This window comes from Lissotriton helveticus, chromosome 1_1, assembly GCF_964261635.1.
Source record: "Lissotriton helveticus chromosome 1_1, aLisHel1.1, whole genome shotgun sequence".
NCBI classification, from domain to species: Eukaryota; Metazoa; Chordata; class Amphibia; order Caudata; family Salamandridae; genus Lissotriton; species Lissotriton helveticus.
This window is the reverse complement of record NC_136057.1, coordinates 1,033,142,684-1,033,158,770: the sequence shown is the minus strand read 5'-3', so window position 1 is coordinate 1,033,158,770 and position 16,087 is coordinate 1,033,142,684. Positions and strand designations below refer to the sequence as shown.

Below are 16,087 nucleotides of genomic sequence, written 5' to 3'. Positions count from 1 at the left end.
TTGGCATAATGGGATCAGGGTCAAAGATTGTTTGCACCCGATCCTGATATTCCGAGTTTTGCAGTTTTTTTACTCCTTCACATTTCAGTAGCCATGTGCTAAAATCTGGTAGAAAAGAGGATAATGTGGAGGAACTGGACACAATAACTGATTCTGCGTGATAATCAATTCTAAATCATGCAGGAATTTCACACCCAGAAAAAGCTGCAATATGCTCTAAGGGTTTTCCTTCAGGTGGAATCAGCTCACTGTAAAACTGGCCCACTTGGAATGAAGGGAGATCTGTTTCTAAATTATTGATTCCTTATATTTTCAGTGACAAATTAATTTGTCCTATTAATGCTCTTTTAATGGCAAACGGTGATGTATTTAGTACAAACTTAGAGTGGATCAATATGTTTGTCAGCACATAGCCCCAGTATAATCAACGCTGATGTCAGCAACATGCTGTCCACTAAGGGGAATCAATTTGCACTTTAACTAAACAATCAATGTAAAAACCTTAATTCACTTTTTTTTTATTTGCCTATTTATATTGTTGATTTGTGTTACTATTTCATGTGCAGATACTGAGCTTTTCCAAATTGACAACATTACTGGTGCACTTGTCCAGTTAAAACCGGTGGAGAGCAGCAAAAGCACATCATCCGTCGCCCTCCGTATCATGGTAGGTCTGCTGTGTGGTCATGTACCCCGTATATCACCTCAGTAAGTAAATACCACTGAAACCCTTACGTTTGTTGTGCACACAGAGTACTCAAGTTACTTGTAGCTTCCTCAGCTTCCGAATACATGTCCTGGTTGTGAGTTCTAAAGCTAAATGAGGGGTTGTTTTGCTTCTTCCTCTGATCCTTCCAGTTGCTGGTATGAAGGAGGCCAATGGTAACTTGAATTTCTTTAATGGTTTATTAATTGTACACCATCAGGTAAGAAAAGATCATTGATATTAACTCAGGGTGAACAAAATCAAGGATAATACTTTATACCACTCTGCAGCTTCAGGACCAGCCCACCTACCTTAGCATTTGTTTGATCGTCTGATTAAATCTTACCACTACCCATCTGGGGTGATACCTTGAGGTCTTAATGTGATGTATTTTCAAAGGGTTACACATTAATGACATTATCTGGGACATACAAATGAATTCATTGATCCATGATGATTTCACTCGTAACACCAACTCTGGCAAAGAAAGAAATTAGGACATCACAGATATGTCTTGCAGTGGTACATTGCAAAGGAAATGTGCTAGGATTTCAAGTTGCACAGTCTACATTTACAAGGGTGCATCGGTGGGTTCTTCTGGGTGGCTCTCCTAGGCAACTAGGTCCATTCTGATCCTCTGGAATGGTACTTAGGATGATGGGTATAGGCTTGAGTGGAACTGATAACAGTCCACCTAGATTCTTCAGTTGGCACTTTATGCACTTCTTAAACTACCAGGTGGTTTGTGCATAAAGACTAGACCATAATAATCTTTAGAGCACCGATTTTGTATTTTTCCTGGAACCTGGTGTCCTCGCATAATGGTAGAGCAACATTTCTGTAAGGGTTTGCTACTAATGATTACTTCTGGAGTTGTTGGATTCCATCCTGTACACTAAGACTTTTTTTTAAAACAAAGGCAGGTATGTATGTATTCCATAGTTCCATATTTCCTTGCCTGAGGCAAGGCATATTGCAAAGAAGCATCTTGTCATTGTTCATGCTGGAACATACAATGATTGTTTGATTCCAATCCACAGAGCGAAAGGTTGAACCCTAGGCTCTCTCTGTTTCTGGTTTTTGCTTTTCCGAATTTTATTTTTTCCCTTGAAAAGGTCAGCTTTCCCATACAGGACTTCCATCCACTATATCTGTAACGAATGTAAGGAATGGAATGGGTCACTGAACGCAGAGACATTAATCCCAAATTTCACAGGTTCGGGCAATTGAGTTCTCTGGTTACCAGTTCTCAGGTTTTTTTATTATACCCAAATGTATCATTTTATTAGGATAAGTTTGGGTATGGCCATCTATACAAGTCATTGGCCTTTGTTCTTCTGTCTGAACATCAGTACAAAGGTCTGAAATTCTGACTATCTATAAGCATCAGTTGATCCACCAAACCTCAGGTGAGTACCTCCCTGATGTAAGAACAACCACCTGGGAACGTTTTGGTGCAGTCAGCAGCTGCAAAACTGCCATCAATAGGTTTAGGTGTGCTCTTGTGTGGGCTTAAAACATTCAAAGTGGTTCCATTCGCCACAATTCTAACACTGGGGGCCCTCGGTTGAAGAGTAAGACTTTCCTAACAGGACTATCTCGTAGTGACAATTTAAGTCTTACTTGATGGCATTTTGCACTCTTCCTTGACTGATAGTTATAACGGGTGGGACTCTGTGGGTTGTGGCTACATGAGGGGTCTTCTGGAAGACATACTTTGGTAGGCAGAGGCCAGATTCATAATGTCGGTTATGGTTGGATTTGGGTATGGCTACTCAGCATTGCACTGAAGGAGGCGGTGCTTCTATGAACTGCACCACAATGTTGTTGTCTCTGATGTGATGTGATAGTATGGGGTCACTTACTAGCCATGTCCTTTATCCTGTAGTACAACTGGCGAGAAGGTTTGCTTGAATTCACTCTAAAGTTCTGAAAATGTTGCAATTCGGTCTCTCTGTTGGAACTCTAGGCTGTCTAGCACAACATGCTTGATATCAGAATATAAGGTAGTTTCATGGGATTTGATGTGTGATACACATTCTGCATATCTCAGACTAACAAAGTGATAATATACTTGCTTCAGTGCCAGGAGGTGTTTCTTGCCACTCCCTCAAATGATGTAAAGATGTCTTCCAGGTAGTCCCCCTTACTATGCTACTGCTGTAGTGACTAATGTATGTTTAAGTTAATTCTGGAAGTAGCATTTACATCGATTAACAGTTATGGCTTTTTGATTATTCTCATGGGCTGAAAGCTATAATTATCTGGCTTCTTGCATTTCATTGTTTGTTGAAAGGTTTAGCGATCCTTTTGAGCTTGTTGATGTTGTAAACAAATAACATGAGTTAATTACTGCTGCACCTATACAAGCTTTTGGAAAAGGGATTCAGTTACGGGTTCTCAGTCCCATTGCCGATACCGCTGTCAGAAATGTGGTAAGTTCACTCGAGTCACTTGAATTTCTTCAAAGGTTTATTGATTGTGGTACATCACATCAAGAAAGACTGAGATTATTACATTTATTGATCACGGTTTCCTCAATACGGGAAAACAGTCATAATGTATTTTCCCCTCAGATAAGTTGCAAGAGTAAGAGGTACCCTTTTGACTCCTGCCCATTAAGTACCCTCCCAGACTTTCCCTCCTTTGCTTCTATTGTGTCATGAAACACAGTGGGGGCATGTGCCAGGGGTCCATGATGGATCCCTGGGTCTATTTAGACTGCTTTTATGGAGTAGCTGGGCTCCCTAACCCACCAATACCTGCTGCCAAACCATCCACAGGAGCCACCCAAGCTCCCAGGTTCTTGGTGTTGGTGTCAGTTGCACAGTCCATGCCATATGCGGGCTATCACAGCCAGTGCAAGAAGGTTGAACAAGTCCCACTTTTCCTATTCCACAAGGGTTTTCCAATCCTCTTTTGCAGCTAGTCAATAGTTCAGCTAGAGGTGTGCTATCATGGAAAAGTGCATTGTAGTCAGTGGGTTGACATTCCAACAGATGTCTGGAACTTTTACAAAGGCAAGCGCTGGTGGTGGAATGGTTAATGCCTCGCGCACAGGAGGTAGAGGTGCAACACGCACATCCCAGTTTACCTACAACTTCTGTTAATTGTGCGGTTATAAAATACATGAAAATACAGAGGATCACGGAGAATCCTGTCAATACAATAATACCTAAAATGCTGTTCATGATCCCTAGCTGATCACAACCAGTAGGTAAATTAGAAAAACAAAGGGCATAAATTGTGCACTTTGAAGAGATGGAAAAAAACATTCTAGTATGGTAAAATCTAGTGCGTCAGTGATCACAGTTAAGAGATACGAAACTGGGAAAACTGCTCTGACTCCTGAGCTATGATTTTCTATTATTAGTGAAAAGTTATATCTCAAGACTTGGGCATCTATGCAACAGTGGGATCAACGACTTCATGTCCTGGCAGTGGGGAGAGCGGAAGGACTGAAAAAGGGAAATCATAACTTGAAACTGAAATGGACACCCGGCTGACTCTCAGGGATAATTATTGTGTGAGCCCACAGGCACAAAGGCACACTCCAAAACATTGCATGATTCTCTCAACCTACCTGCATATGGTAGGGCGCTAAAGCTATGCATAACAAGACAACCTCACGGCCCCCTCTCCGCTACCAACAAAGGCTTTCTCAAGGACATTCTTTTGTCACTGTGGCCACCAAGGCTAGTGATGGTCCCAAGCTAAGAGGCAGGAAGTAAGGGGTACTGGGAAAGTCCAAGTGGGGAGGATCGGCAAGTAGAAGATCAATCAATCAAGTTACTTGTAAAGCTTGACTACTCACCTGTAAGGGTCTCAAAACGCTGAGGGAGAGTTTATAGGGGGGGCTGCTGATTCTCCAAAGGCACTGTGGTTCAGTCAAGGAGCCAGGTTTTGGGGTCCTTCCTGAATTGCGGCAGTGACTGTGATTGCCTAAGGTCGAGAGCCAGGGTGTTCCAGTTCTTTGCTGCAAGGTAGGATGAGGATCTTCCTCCAGCCGGGGCCCTGCGGATACTTGGGACAGTGGCCAAGGCCAGATGGGTGGAGCAGAGGTCTCTGGTGGGTGCGTGGAATGAGAAGATGAAGAATCCTTTTGAATAGCTTACATCTATTCGCCCTCAACATGCGGAACCATAAACTGTAGTAGTAAATTTGAGAGACCTTAAAACACATCGGCAAAAAGGCCACAGACTATGTTATCCTTTCAGTAAAACTGCTCATAGAACATATTGCTCACCCTTCTTTGCTACTAGAACTATATAATGACGGCACAAGTTATTCCCATATTCATTAACAAACAAGCTCCCAAAACATATGATTTAGGGAGATCTAACTGGTACATTGATGACATAACCAAGATGCAAATCTCATTGAAAAGCAGATTGAGAACATTCCCCACGTATTCAAACACAAAACAGCAAGGCAATCATACTACCTACATGCAGCGTACCATTTACCTTCCTGAAATTGTACGTAAACAATGTACAGAAATAATGTACAGGTGCCTTCTCTGGCACAGTCCAAGTGCAACAGCCTGACCTCCCTTTTCTTCAACAAAATCATTTTAACCGAAGCACAGGCCTCCCCATCCACCTTGAAAGACCAGGTACTAATGGAGAGAGCGAGAGTGGTGGAGGAGGTGCAGCGGGGTCTCCCATGGATGAATGGGAACATGTGGTCACTGCTGACTGGAGACTCGGGGAAATCCGGGAATAGCACTGAGACCTTAGATGAGGAATAAGAGGAAATGAAACTGCCAGAGGTCACACCAATGACCGCAGATGATATAACCCAAGGAATGGCATTACTCCAAGAACTACATGGACTGGAAGGGCCTGGATGGCCGAGATGGCTACAGAAAGTGAGACCTGACTTCCTGTGGGGAAATGTCTTGCAGGATCAACAGGTTTCCCTGAGTTACAGTTGGTGATGTGTGAGTTGGTTATGGTGGGGGGACAAACATCACGGGTATTGGGGGGCAGGTAGCTCTAAACCAGGTGCACAAGCTGGTGGGAAGGTAGGGGGAATATTGGGGTTTCTATGACGGTATTACATGCAGACAACTTGGGATGTTCTTGTAAGTAACCCCGGGCGGGTAACTATGCTCCGCCAGCGGAGTTTGCGGAGTTTTGCCTACTCCGCATTCCGCTGCGAACGCGGAGTTCAGGCAAAACTACGACTCCGTGGCGGAGCATAGTTATCGGCCCCTCCAACCTTCCAAAGTTATTAAAGAAATTAAAAAGGCACTTACCTGCTGTGTCTGCCTCGGCTGCCTCCTCTTCGCAATGGCTGCTCTCTCCTGCCTCCTCCTCGCACTGAATAACCCCTACTTGTACGTCTTGCGAAATACCAGAAATTACACCCATTTGTTTATGGGGAAACTAACATTTTGAAACAGGTGCAAAGCAGCTGATCTTTGCAGCATGCATTTTAACCCTATATGCACAATTTTATGGAGAGTCAAAACTGCTACTAGACAAGTAACTATTGAGCAGGGGATTTTACACCCATGTCTAAGTCCGTTATCCTGTCTTCCCGCTCAGCCGCAGTTGGGCTGAACCACAAGTAAGAAAATGATCTCTGTCACAAAAGAACAAGTTACTTACCTTCGGTAACGCTTTTTCTGGTAGATACAATATCTGCCTGTGGATTCCTCACCTTGTGAATATCCCCTTGCGTCAGCAACAATCGGAAATTCTTTTTGTAGCTTCGCTCCGACGTGGACGACGTCACAGAGGCACGACACCGCGCGCGACTCCGCTGACGTCACCGACACCATAATAGGCCCACGCCGGCATGATGACATCAGTTCCGCCCTTTTTTCCATGCCTTCGAGGCACATGGACAGACCGATGACAGCAGATATATACACAGTATACACAGTACACAAATGTTAAGATAACACACACAGTGTGAAACCAATGCAGGAAAACTAATTGCAATAAACATTTCCTTTGACAAGAAAAATATATACATTACAGTAACTCAGGCATAGAAGAGAGGACAACGGGGAGGCGGGTGGGTCAGTGAGGAATCCACAGGCAGATATTGTATCTACCAGAAAAAGCATTACCGAAGGTAAGTAACTTGTTCTTCTGATAGATACATCTGCCAGTGGATTCCTCACCTTGTGAATAGAGTCCCACAGCAGTCCCCACTCCCGGAGGAGGGTGTCCACTCTTCTATACCAGAAAGTCCTGGAGGACAGAACGCGCAAAGAGGCCCTCCCTCCTCACCTCGATATCCAAGCAGTAATGCTTCGCGAAAGTGTGGAGGGAGGCCCAATTCGCCGCTCTACAAATATCTTCAACAGGTACACCCCTAGACAAAGCAGATGTAGAAGACTTTGCTCTAGTAGAGTGAGCTCTTATACCCTCTGGAGGTTCCTTACCCGCCAGGGCGTAGCAGATCTTAATGCAGAGGAAAATCTCGAGAGTGTGCGCTTGTGCACCGCCTTCCCCTTCTTGCAGCCAGCAAATCCAACAAACAGCTGGTCATCCAACCTGAACTCTCTTGTCCTGTCCAGGTAAAAGCTCACCGCCCTCTTAGGGTCCAAGCAGTGAAGTCTCTCCTCCTCCTTGGAAGGGTGAGGGGGAGGATAGAAGGTAGGGAGGGTAATGGACTGCCCCAGATGGAAAGGAGTCACCACCTTAGGTAGAAAAGCAGCCCTGGTCCTGAGAACCATTCTTTCAGCATGAATGGACAAAAATGGGGGCTTTGAACTAAGAGCTTGAAGCTCACTTACCCTCCTTGCCGAGGTAATTGCCACTAGAAAATAGTCTTAAAAGACAAAAGTCTCAAGGGACACTTGTGTAAAGGTTCGAAAGGCGAACCCATCAAAAACGTAAGAACAAGGTTCAAGTCCCATTGAGGCACAATAAAAGGTGTTGGAGGAAATTTATTGGTAAGGCCCTTAATGAATCGTAATACAATAGGATGTTTAAACAAAGAGGGCTGGTCCGGCAAACAAAGGAAAGCCGATAAGGCCGACAAATAACCTTTGATAGTTGCCACCGCAAAACCCAGCTGGGCCAAAGAAAGTGCAAATTGAAGTATATTTGGACGAACTAGTCCTTAAAGGGTCAAAGGACTGCTCCCCACACCAAGCAACACATTTAGACCATCTATAAGAATAAATGGACTTGGTGGAGTCACGCCTGGCCGATAAGATGACATCCACCACATCGTGTGGGAGAGAAAAGGAAATCAGGTTGCCCCGCTCAATCTCCAGGCATGAAGGTGTAAGGTCTGAAGGTGGGGGTGTAGAACCTGCCCCTCCATCTGGGAGAGGAGATCTGCCCTGTGAGGGAGATGGAGCGGAGGGCACGAGGAGAGGTGGAGAAGATCTGTGTACCACACCCTTCTTGGCCAATCCGGGGTGATCAAAATAACTTGGGCCCGGTCTTGAGGAATCTTCCTCAGAACCCGAGGAATCAAGGGTATGGGAGGAAACACGTAAAGGAGTTGAGAGTCCCAACTCAACTGATACGCGTCCCCCAGTGCTCCTTGCATCGGAAACTGAAGACTGCAGAATGACGGGCAGTGAGCATTCTCGCGAGTGGCAAACAGGTCCACCTGAGGAGTCCCCCACGTCCGAAAGACGTGACGAACTACCTCTGGATGAAGCCTCCACTCGTGGTCGGATGAGAACTGCCGACTGAGACTGTCTGCACGCACGTTCAGAATTCCGGCCAGATGATTTGCCATCAGACAAATCTGATGGTCCTGAACCCAGGACCAGAGACGCAGAGCCTCCCTGCTGAGACACTGTGACCCCACTCCTCCCTGCTTGTTGACATACCACATCGCGGTCGTGTTGTCCGTCAGGACTTGAACTGACTGACCGCAGAGGGAAGGGAGGAAGGCCTTGAGCGCTAAACGTATAGCCCGCAACTCTAGAAGGTTGATGTGAAGCAACCTTTCCTCTGGAGACCAAAGACCCTTGATCTCCAGATCCCCCAGATGAGCACCCCACCCTAGAGTGGATGCATCCGTTATCACTGTGGCCACCGATGGAGGTAGTTGAAAAGGCTTTCCTTGTGACAGATTGCCTTCCACGCTCCACCAATGCAGATGCGCTGCAGTTTCTCTCGAGATGCTTACTGACTCCCTGAGATCTTCGCTGTGCTGATACCACTGCCTGCGGAGGCACCACTGGAGTTTCCTCATGTGCCAGCGTGCATGGCTGACCAACAGAATGCAAGAAGCCATCACACCGAGCAGACGAAGGACCTTCAGGACTGGAACGACCGCTCCACTGTAAAATAAAGGAATCATTTCCTGTAAGTCGCGAATCCTTTGAGGAGGAGGGAATGCTCGACATACAGTTGTGTCCAGTACCGCACCAATGAACAGGTTACGCTGGCAGGGCACCAGGTGAGATTTGGGTACATTTATCGAAAAACCCAACCTGTGCAACAACTGAGTTGTCTCTTGCAGATGATGGAGCACTATCTCTGGAGATTCTGCTTTGATCAGCCAATCGTCCAGATACGGGAATACTGGTATCCCCGATCTTCTGAGATGTGCAGCCACCACAGCCATCACCTTGGTGAAGACTCGAGGTACAGTAGTAAGACCAAACGGAAGGACCGCAAACTGGTAGTGTTGCGACCCAACCGTGAAATGGAGATACTTCCTGTGCGACTTCAGGATGGGAATATGAAAGTACGCATCCTGCAAGTCGATTGACACCATCCAGTCTTCTTCCAGCAGCTCTTGAAGAACCTGTGCAAGGGTGAGCATCTTGAACTTCTCCTGCTTCAGGTAAAGATTCAAGATCCTGAGATCCAGGATTGGACGAAGTCTGCCACCCTTCTTGGGGATCAGAAAATACTGGGAGTAGCATCCCTGACCCCTCTCCTGCTCCGGAACCACCTCTATCGCACCCTGTCTGAACAGTGCCAGGACTTTGTCCTGCAGGAGCAGCAGGTGGTCCTCCGAACAATAACCCTGGAACGGAGGGAAATCGGGGGAAAATCCCAAAAGGGAAGAGCATACCCATTCTTCACGAGATTGAGAACCCAATGATCTGATGTAATCAATTCCCAATCTCGCAGAAAATGGGTAAGCCGACCCCCCCACTGGACCCACATGATCCGGAATGGCAGATCTAGGGCTGCTTTGCTGTGCTGGCAGAAGGCTGGGAAGGGGAAGTGGAGGAGGAGGAGGCTTGGCGACCTCTAGGACGAGCTCTTTGTCTGCCCCTGTACGACTTATACAGCGTATTTTGCGGCTGCTGCTGTGATTGTTTATAGGCCCGAAAGGAAGATCTGCCAAATCCTCTGAATCGCTTCCCAAAAGAGCCCCTGGTCTGAAGGCCCAAAGACTTCGCTGTCGCTCTGCTGTCTTTAAACCGCTCTAAAGCAGCGTCAGCCTTCTTACCAAACAATCCTGACCCTTCAAAGGGCAAATCCTTCAAAACAGACTGAACATCCACAGAAAATTCTGAAGATTTCAACCACGCAGCTCTCCTAGTGGCCACTGATGAGCCCATCACTCTCGCCACTGAATCAGCCATGTCCAGCCCACTCTGGATTACCTGCCTTGCCGCAGCCTGAGTGTCAGAAATCACCTCCTGAAAATCCTTTCTATCATTCTCAGGAATTTTAGGCACCAATTGTTTGACGGAATCCCTCAAAGCATGGATGTATCTACCCATCAGGCAAGTTGCATTTGTAGACTTTAGCGCCATGCTGGCTGAGGAAAAGATTTTCTTTGCCGCCTGGTCTTGCTTCCTTGTTTCCTTTTCCCCAGGAACCTGTGGAAAAGCACCCGTAGACTTCTTTGAGCAGGGAGCCTGCACAACCAAACTCTCTGGCAGGGGGTGCGTTGACAAAAAGTCCGGGTCACCAGGTGCCACTCTATACCTTCTCGCAACAGCCCTTGAAACAGCAGGAGCTGTCAGAGGTTTTTTCCACACCTCATAAATAGGCTCAGCCAAGGCGTCATTAAATGGGAGCATTGGTTCAATAACGGAGGAAGGCGAGTGAAGGACCTCAGTTAGAATGTTAGACTTGTATTCAGCAGTAGGCAGAGTAATATTCAACAAGTCTGCAGCCTTCTTAATAACAACGTGATAAGGTGTTACATCCTTGGAAGGTACGTCAGATACAGAAGCCAAATCCCACTCAGGAGACAGCTCAAGACCACTAGCCTCTTTCAGGTCACCAAAAGGATCCTCCGAATCCTGCAGTTCACCTTCCTCCAAATTTTCATCACAATACCTCTCCTCTTCCAGAAGCCTCTGTGCCTCACGCCTCGACCTCTCCTTCATAAACAAAGTCGACGGATCCGGGACCGACTCCACCGGAGCCGACGCCGAACTCGAAGTTGGAAGAGGCAGCTTAACCCGAGGACGAACTGGATTCGGCATCGGCGTCGAGGGTATCGGCATTAATGGATTCGTCGTCCATAGATTCGGAGTCGGAGGCTTCGGCGTCGAATGCTTCGGCGGCGCCGTAAAATGCCAATGCGGAGCTGGAGCCGGCATGAAAGGCATAAAAGGCGCAGGAGCATAAGCCTGGGGGACACCCAGATTAAATGCCAATGGACCCGTGGGACCAACCGGTGCACCAGAGGGGTACATAGCCCTGGAGTAAACTCCAAACATGGCATTCAGAAACTGAGTAGGATCCTGACCTGGAGCCGGAAAGGCTGGATAAAAGCCCCCAGGTTGCTCTTGAGGCAGCGGAGTCTTCTCGACTTCGGCCTCCACCTCAGGCTGGTGCACCGGGGTCGACGAACCCGCAGGGAACGAAGCCTCGCCCTCTCCTTCTTCTTCCACATCACCTTCACCTTCATCTTCATCTTCTTGACCAGAAGGATGGGATAGATTCGGAGAAGGATTCGGCAACTGCTTCGGTGACACAGGCGAATCCGCACGCGAAGCCTCACCCTCCGAGACCTGTACTTTTGAAGTAACTTCACCTGTGACTTTGGCCTTAAACTCGAGTCTTTCTCAGAATGATGGCGAGATTCATGACTCCTCTTCTTATGTTTCTTCCTCGAAGACCTCGAAGCATGCGCCGAAGACGAATCCGAGTGCGACCTCGAACGAGACCTCGACCTCGAACGCCGAGTTCGTGACCTCGAACTCTTTTTATCCTTTTTGCTTTTCAACTTCGCTACGAGGAGTTTCGTCTCCCTCTCCCGGAGCGACTACGGAGTCATCTTTTTACAAGAAGGACAATCTTCGACGTCATGATCGGAGCTCAAGCACCAAACGCAGCACTCGTGTGGATCAGTGATAGACATCGTCTTGCCACATTCTCCGCACGCTTTAAATCCAGTCTTCTTCGAAGTCATCATGACAGAAGACAAAGAAAACACCAGTAGAAACACAAAGTAACAAAGTTACTATACAGCTACAGACGAAAATGCCAATGCGGAGCTGGAGCCGGCATGAAAGGCATAAAAGGCGCAGGAGCATAAGCCTGGGGGACACCCAGATTAAATGCCAATGGACCCGTGGGACCAACCGGTGCACCAGAGGGGTACATAGCCCTGGAGTAAACTCCAAACATGGCATTCAGAAACTGAGTAGGATCCTGACCTGGAGCCGGAAAGGCTGGATAAAAGCCCCCAGGTTGCTCTTGAGGCAGCGGAGTCTTCTCGACTTCGGCCTCCACCTCAGGCTGGTGCACCGGGGTCGACGAAACCCGCAGGGAACGAAGCCTCGCCCTCTCCTTCTTCTTCCACATCACCTTCACCTTCATCTTCATCTTCTTGACCAGAAGGATGGGATAGATTCGGAGAAGGATTCGGCAACTGCTTCGGTGACACAGGCGAATCCGCACGCGAAGCCTCACCCTCCGAGACCTGTACTTTTGAAGTAACTTCACCTGTGACTTTGGCCTTAAACTCGAGTCTTTCTCAGAATGATGGCGAGATTCATGACTCCTCTTCTTATGTTTCTTCCTCGAAGACCTCGAAGCATGCGCCGAAGACGAATCCGAGTGCGACCTCGAACGAGACCTCGACCTCGAACGCCGAGTTCGTGACCTCGAACTCTTTTTATCCTTTTTGCTTTTCAACTTCGCTACGAGGAGTTTCGTCTCCTTCTCCCGGAGCGACTACGGAGTCATCTTTTTACAAGAAGGACAATCTTCGACGTCATGATCGGAGCTCAAGCACCAAACGCAGCACTCGTGTGGATCAGTGATAGACATCGTCTTGCCACATTCTCCGCACGCTTTAAATCCAGTCTTCTTCGAAGTCATCACGACAGAAGACAAAGAAAACACCAGTAGAAACACAAAGTAACAAAGTTACTATACAGCTACAGACGATCCCTTGAAAACCGTTAGCGTCGATGACGCGGAAAAAAGGGAACTGATGTCATCACGCCGGCGTGGGCCTATTATCGTGTTGGTGACGTCAGCGGAGTCTCGCGCGGTGTCGTGCATCTGTGACGTCGTCCACGTCGGCGCAAAGCTACAAAAAGAATTTCCGATTGTTGCTTACGCAAGGGGATATTCACAAGGTGAGGAATCCACTGGTGGATGTATCTATCAGAAGCACCGTTATCCTGTCTCCCAGCTGAACCGGAGGTGCGGCTGGACCAAAAGTAAGAAAATAATTGCTGTTAGCGGCAATACTACGTGTCTCTCGGACCTCTTTCAAGTGCTCGCCGGCACGAAAAAAAAGGCACCCGACCTCCGCCTAGTTTGGCAGGATCCAAAGCACAGAACAACACCAAGGCCAAAACAGGGGGATTAAGCTGCTGACAAAGAGATCTGCCCCTCGAACTGGAGTAGCAACAGATTGAGAGAGCAACCCTTAAGTGAATGAAGGCAAAGTGATCACCAGAGGTATTCATGATTACAAAGCCATCTCACCAGAGTCACTCTGGGAGCTGGACCGGGAGCGGGACCTGGAGGCACTCCAGCCCTTTTGAACTAGGCACTCCCCCATCCCCCGTTGCCCCTGGGCGTTTACCAGAGGAAGACAAAGACAGGACAAGTTTTAAGTCCACAACAAGACTAGGTGCAATCAGGGCACCTAAAATCAATCACTGCCACTGGAAGTACAGAGCACTCAGAATCAGAGTCCTTAACCTTACCTCCTTCCTTCGCCTTACCCACTCAACTTTAACTCACACCCGGAGTATGCACTGGTTCCAGCGTCAAAGCACCTTTCCATACATACAAATGAAATATTGCAGAAACTCACAGATTACATCTATAGTAAAAAGGACACACATCTGTATACTTATTCAGTCTATCCTTGACATTTTATTTGCACCTTAAATGCAGAATTGAGTCAGGATGGCTGGCTGGGGGAAGGCGCGCTTTAAGTCTTTAAATACTTCTCCCCTCAGGCCCTCCCCTACCTAGTCTGGTTTGTTGCGCTAGGAGTACAGCCTGCTTTGGCCCTGGAGAGAAGGGTCTAGGGGCAGGGTCTGGCCTTTTACCTCTGCTCCACAGCCACAATCCATATATGCCAAATGTGTACTGGGTGCTAGCCCTGGCACGGACAATGCTCTAGGAGCAGGACCTACAATCAAGTCCCTTTTTGCTGGGTATGACCTTTAGAAGTGCCCCGGATGATGCCCACTGGGCGTGAGTATAGCTGTACCCAGGGTGCTCCACGTCCTAGCCGTGACCTTTTAGTAAGGCCTTGCCAGCGACGTCCATTACACTAGACCTCACTGCAATGCCCGCTGATCTGGTCTTAGACGAAAGAAGGACACTTGACATTTAATTGAACTGTATGAGAAGAATGGATTATTGATAGTGGTAATATATTGTTTTATTTACTGCGAGGATAAAATTATCATAATAAGGCCACATGTTATTTTATTTGAAAAGATAAAATGTTGATATTTGTTCTTATCCATCCCAGAACCATGTTCAAGACACACAACTAGCCTCTTCTTCCCTGGGAGAGATAAAAGGCTGACATCTCACTCACATCTTCACTGGGTCCGCAATGGGGCTAACAAGTACAAATGATTATTATGCAGTCCTCTGTTGTGGTTTATCTATATGTGTCTCTACCATGTGACTGTGTGCTGCTAGGCTTCTCAGGTGAACGACATGAGGAAGTACTCCATCACAGACGTCTTCATCAAGGTCCTGGCAGCCAACAGGCATCCTCCGCGGTTCAGCGCATCCCGTTACCATGGCTACATCCAGGAGGACCAGAGCCTGGCAGCGCTGGTGACCACCTACAGCGGGCGGGTGCTGTGCCTGAACGCCTCCGATGCAGATTTTAACAATGTAAGTACGTGGAGTACAAAACACACCACGAGGTTCACAGTGGTGTGGACACTGCGCATGAGTGGGAACTCCTCCTTAGCATCCCGTGTCATTGGTTATCTCATCCAAATGATCCTGCCTTCCTGTACGTCTGTCAAACAGTCCTTCTGCTTCCTTTCATCTCCTGCACCCCTTCTTCCTAACCTCATTTAATTGATTCCTTCTAGAGGACGTTTTGTGTTATGTTAGTAAAGTTGCCTCAGTTCCTTGCCCTTCAAATCGATAACTGTATCCCGACCTCGAAGAACAGTCCGCGTGTGGTATGATATTAGCATGCAGATAGATCCGTGTGAAGATTGGATGATAATCCTGCGTGTGTGTGTGTGTCTGTGTACCTACATGAGTGTGTGTGTGTGTACATTTGCAATCCAAACTGTCAGGACCAGACCCGTCTTCAAAGTGATGGTAAATCCTTATCAAACCAGATCACCCCCATCTCTGCAAGGTCTATCACGCTACGGAGTCTGTTCCCAAAGAAACTCTAGGTACTTTCAAAAAACTAAAAGTGCAGTCATAGTTGCTTAGGGCCACTGTGTAACCTACACCAGCATCAGGGAGCTTGTGGTGCTACAGCAGTGTTATTTGTGCTGCTGAGCCCTTCTCCTGAGGATGAAAGAGTAATTATAGTTTAGTCTGCTCTTCTGCAAACCCGCTCTTTGTGACTGGGAACAAACTAATTATTAGTGTGCCACCTGTAGACACACAATGCTTTCTCAGAATATCGCAGTGAACTTGCATTGCCAGATGCACCTGTCCATTGGACACCTTATTAACAACCTGCAGTTTGGGCTTCATCATTTTTGGGTCTGGCTTAATAGCGCTGCTGTAGGCAGACTGTGCATTATCACCGGGAATAGAGCTTTAACCACATGAGCGCTAGCGAAATTCTGCCCCTGTGCTCGTTTTTTAAAAAACCCATTATTCATGACGAGCTGGGCTCGTCATGAGCGTGCGAGGAGGCTACCTCATGACGAGCCCAGCTCGTCATGAGCGTCGAAGGGGTTAAGAAGCTATACTCCATCCATCTGGTGATCTTCCTATCAACAAGCTTTTGATTGGGCAGAAGGTGTGTGCTTCCACTGAGAAAATAGTCTTTGTTTTGGATTTTGAG

General features: G+C 47.3%; 1 protein-coding gene across 1 annotated transcript in view; it reads left to right on the top strand.

Annotated features, from left to right (window-relative positions):
* The window catches only part of LOC144771940 (protocadherin-15-like), a 295,105-nt gene that overhangs the window by 208,624 nt on the left and 70,394 nt on the right, over positions 1 to 16,087 (top strand). Inside the window, exons 10-11 of the mRNA XM_078656173.1 lie at positions 567 to 667; positions 14,737 to 14,937. Coding sequence (XP_078512299.1) covers positions 567 to 667; positions 14,737 to 14,937 — 302 coding nt within the window. The remainder of the gene's footprint in view (positions 1 to 566; positions 668 to 14,736; positions 14,938 to 16,087) is intronic.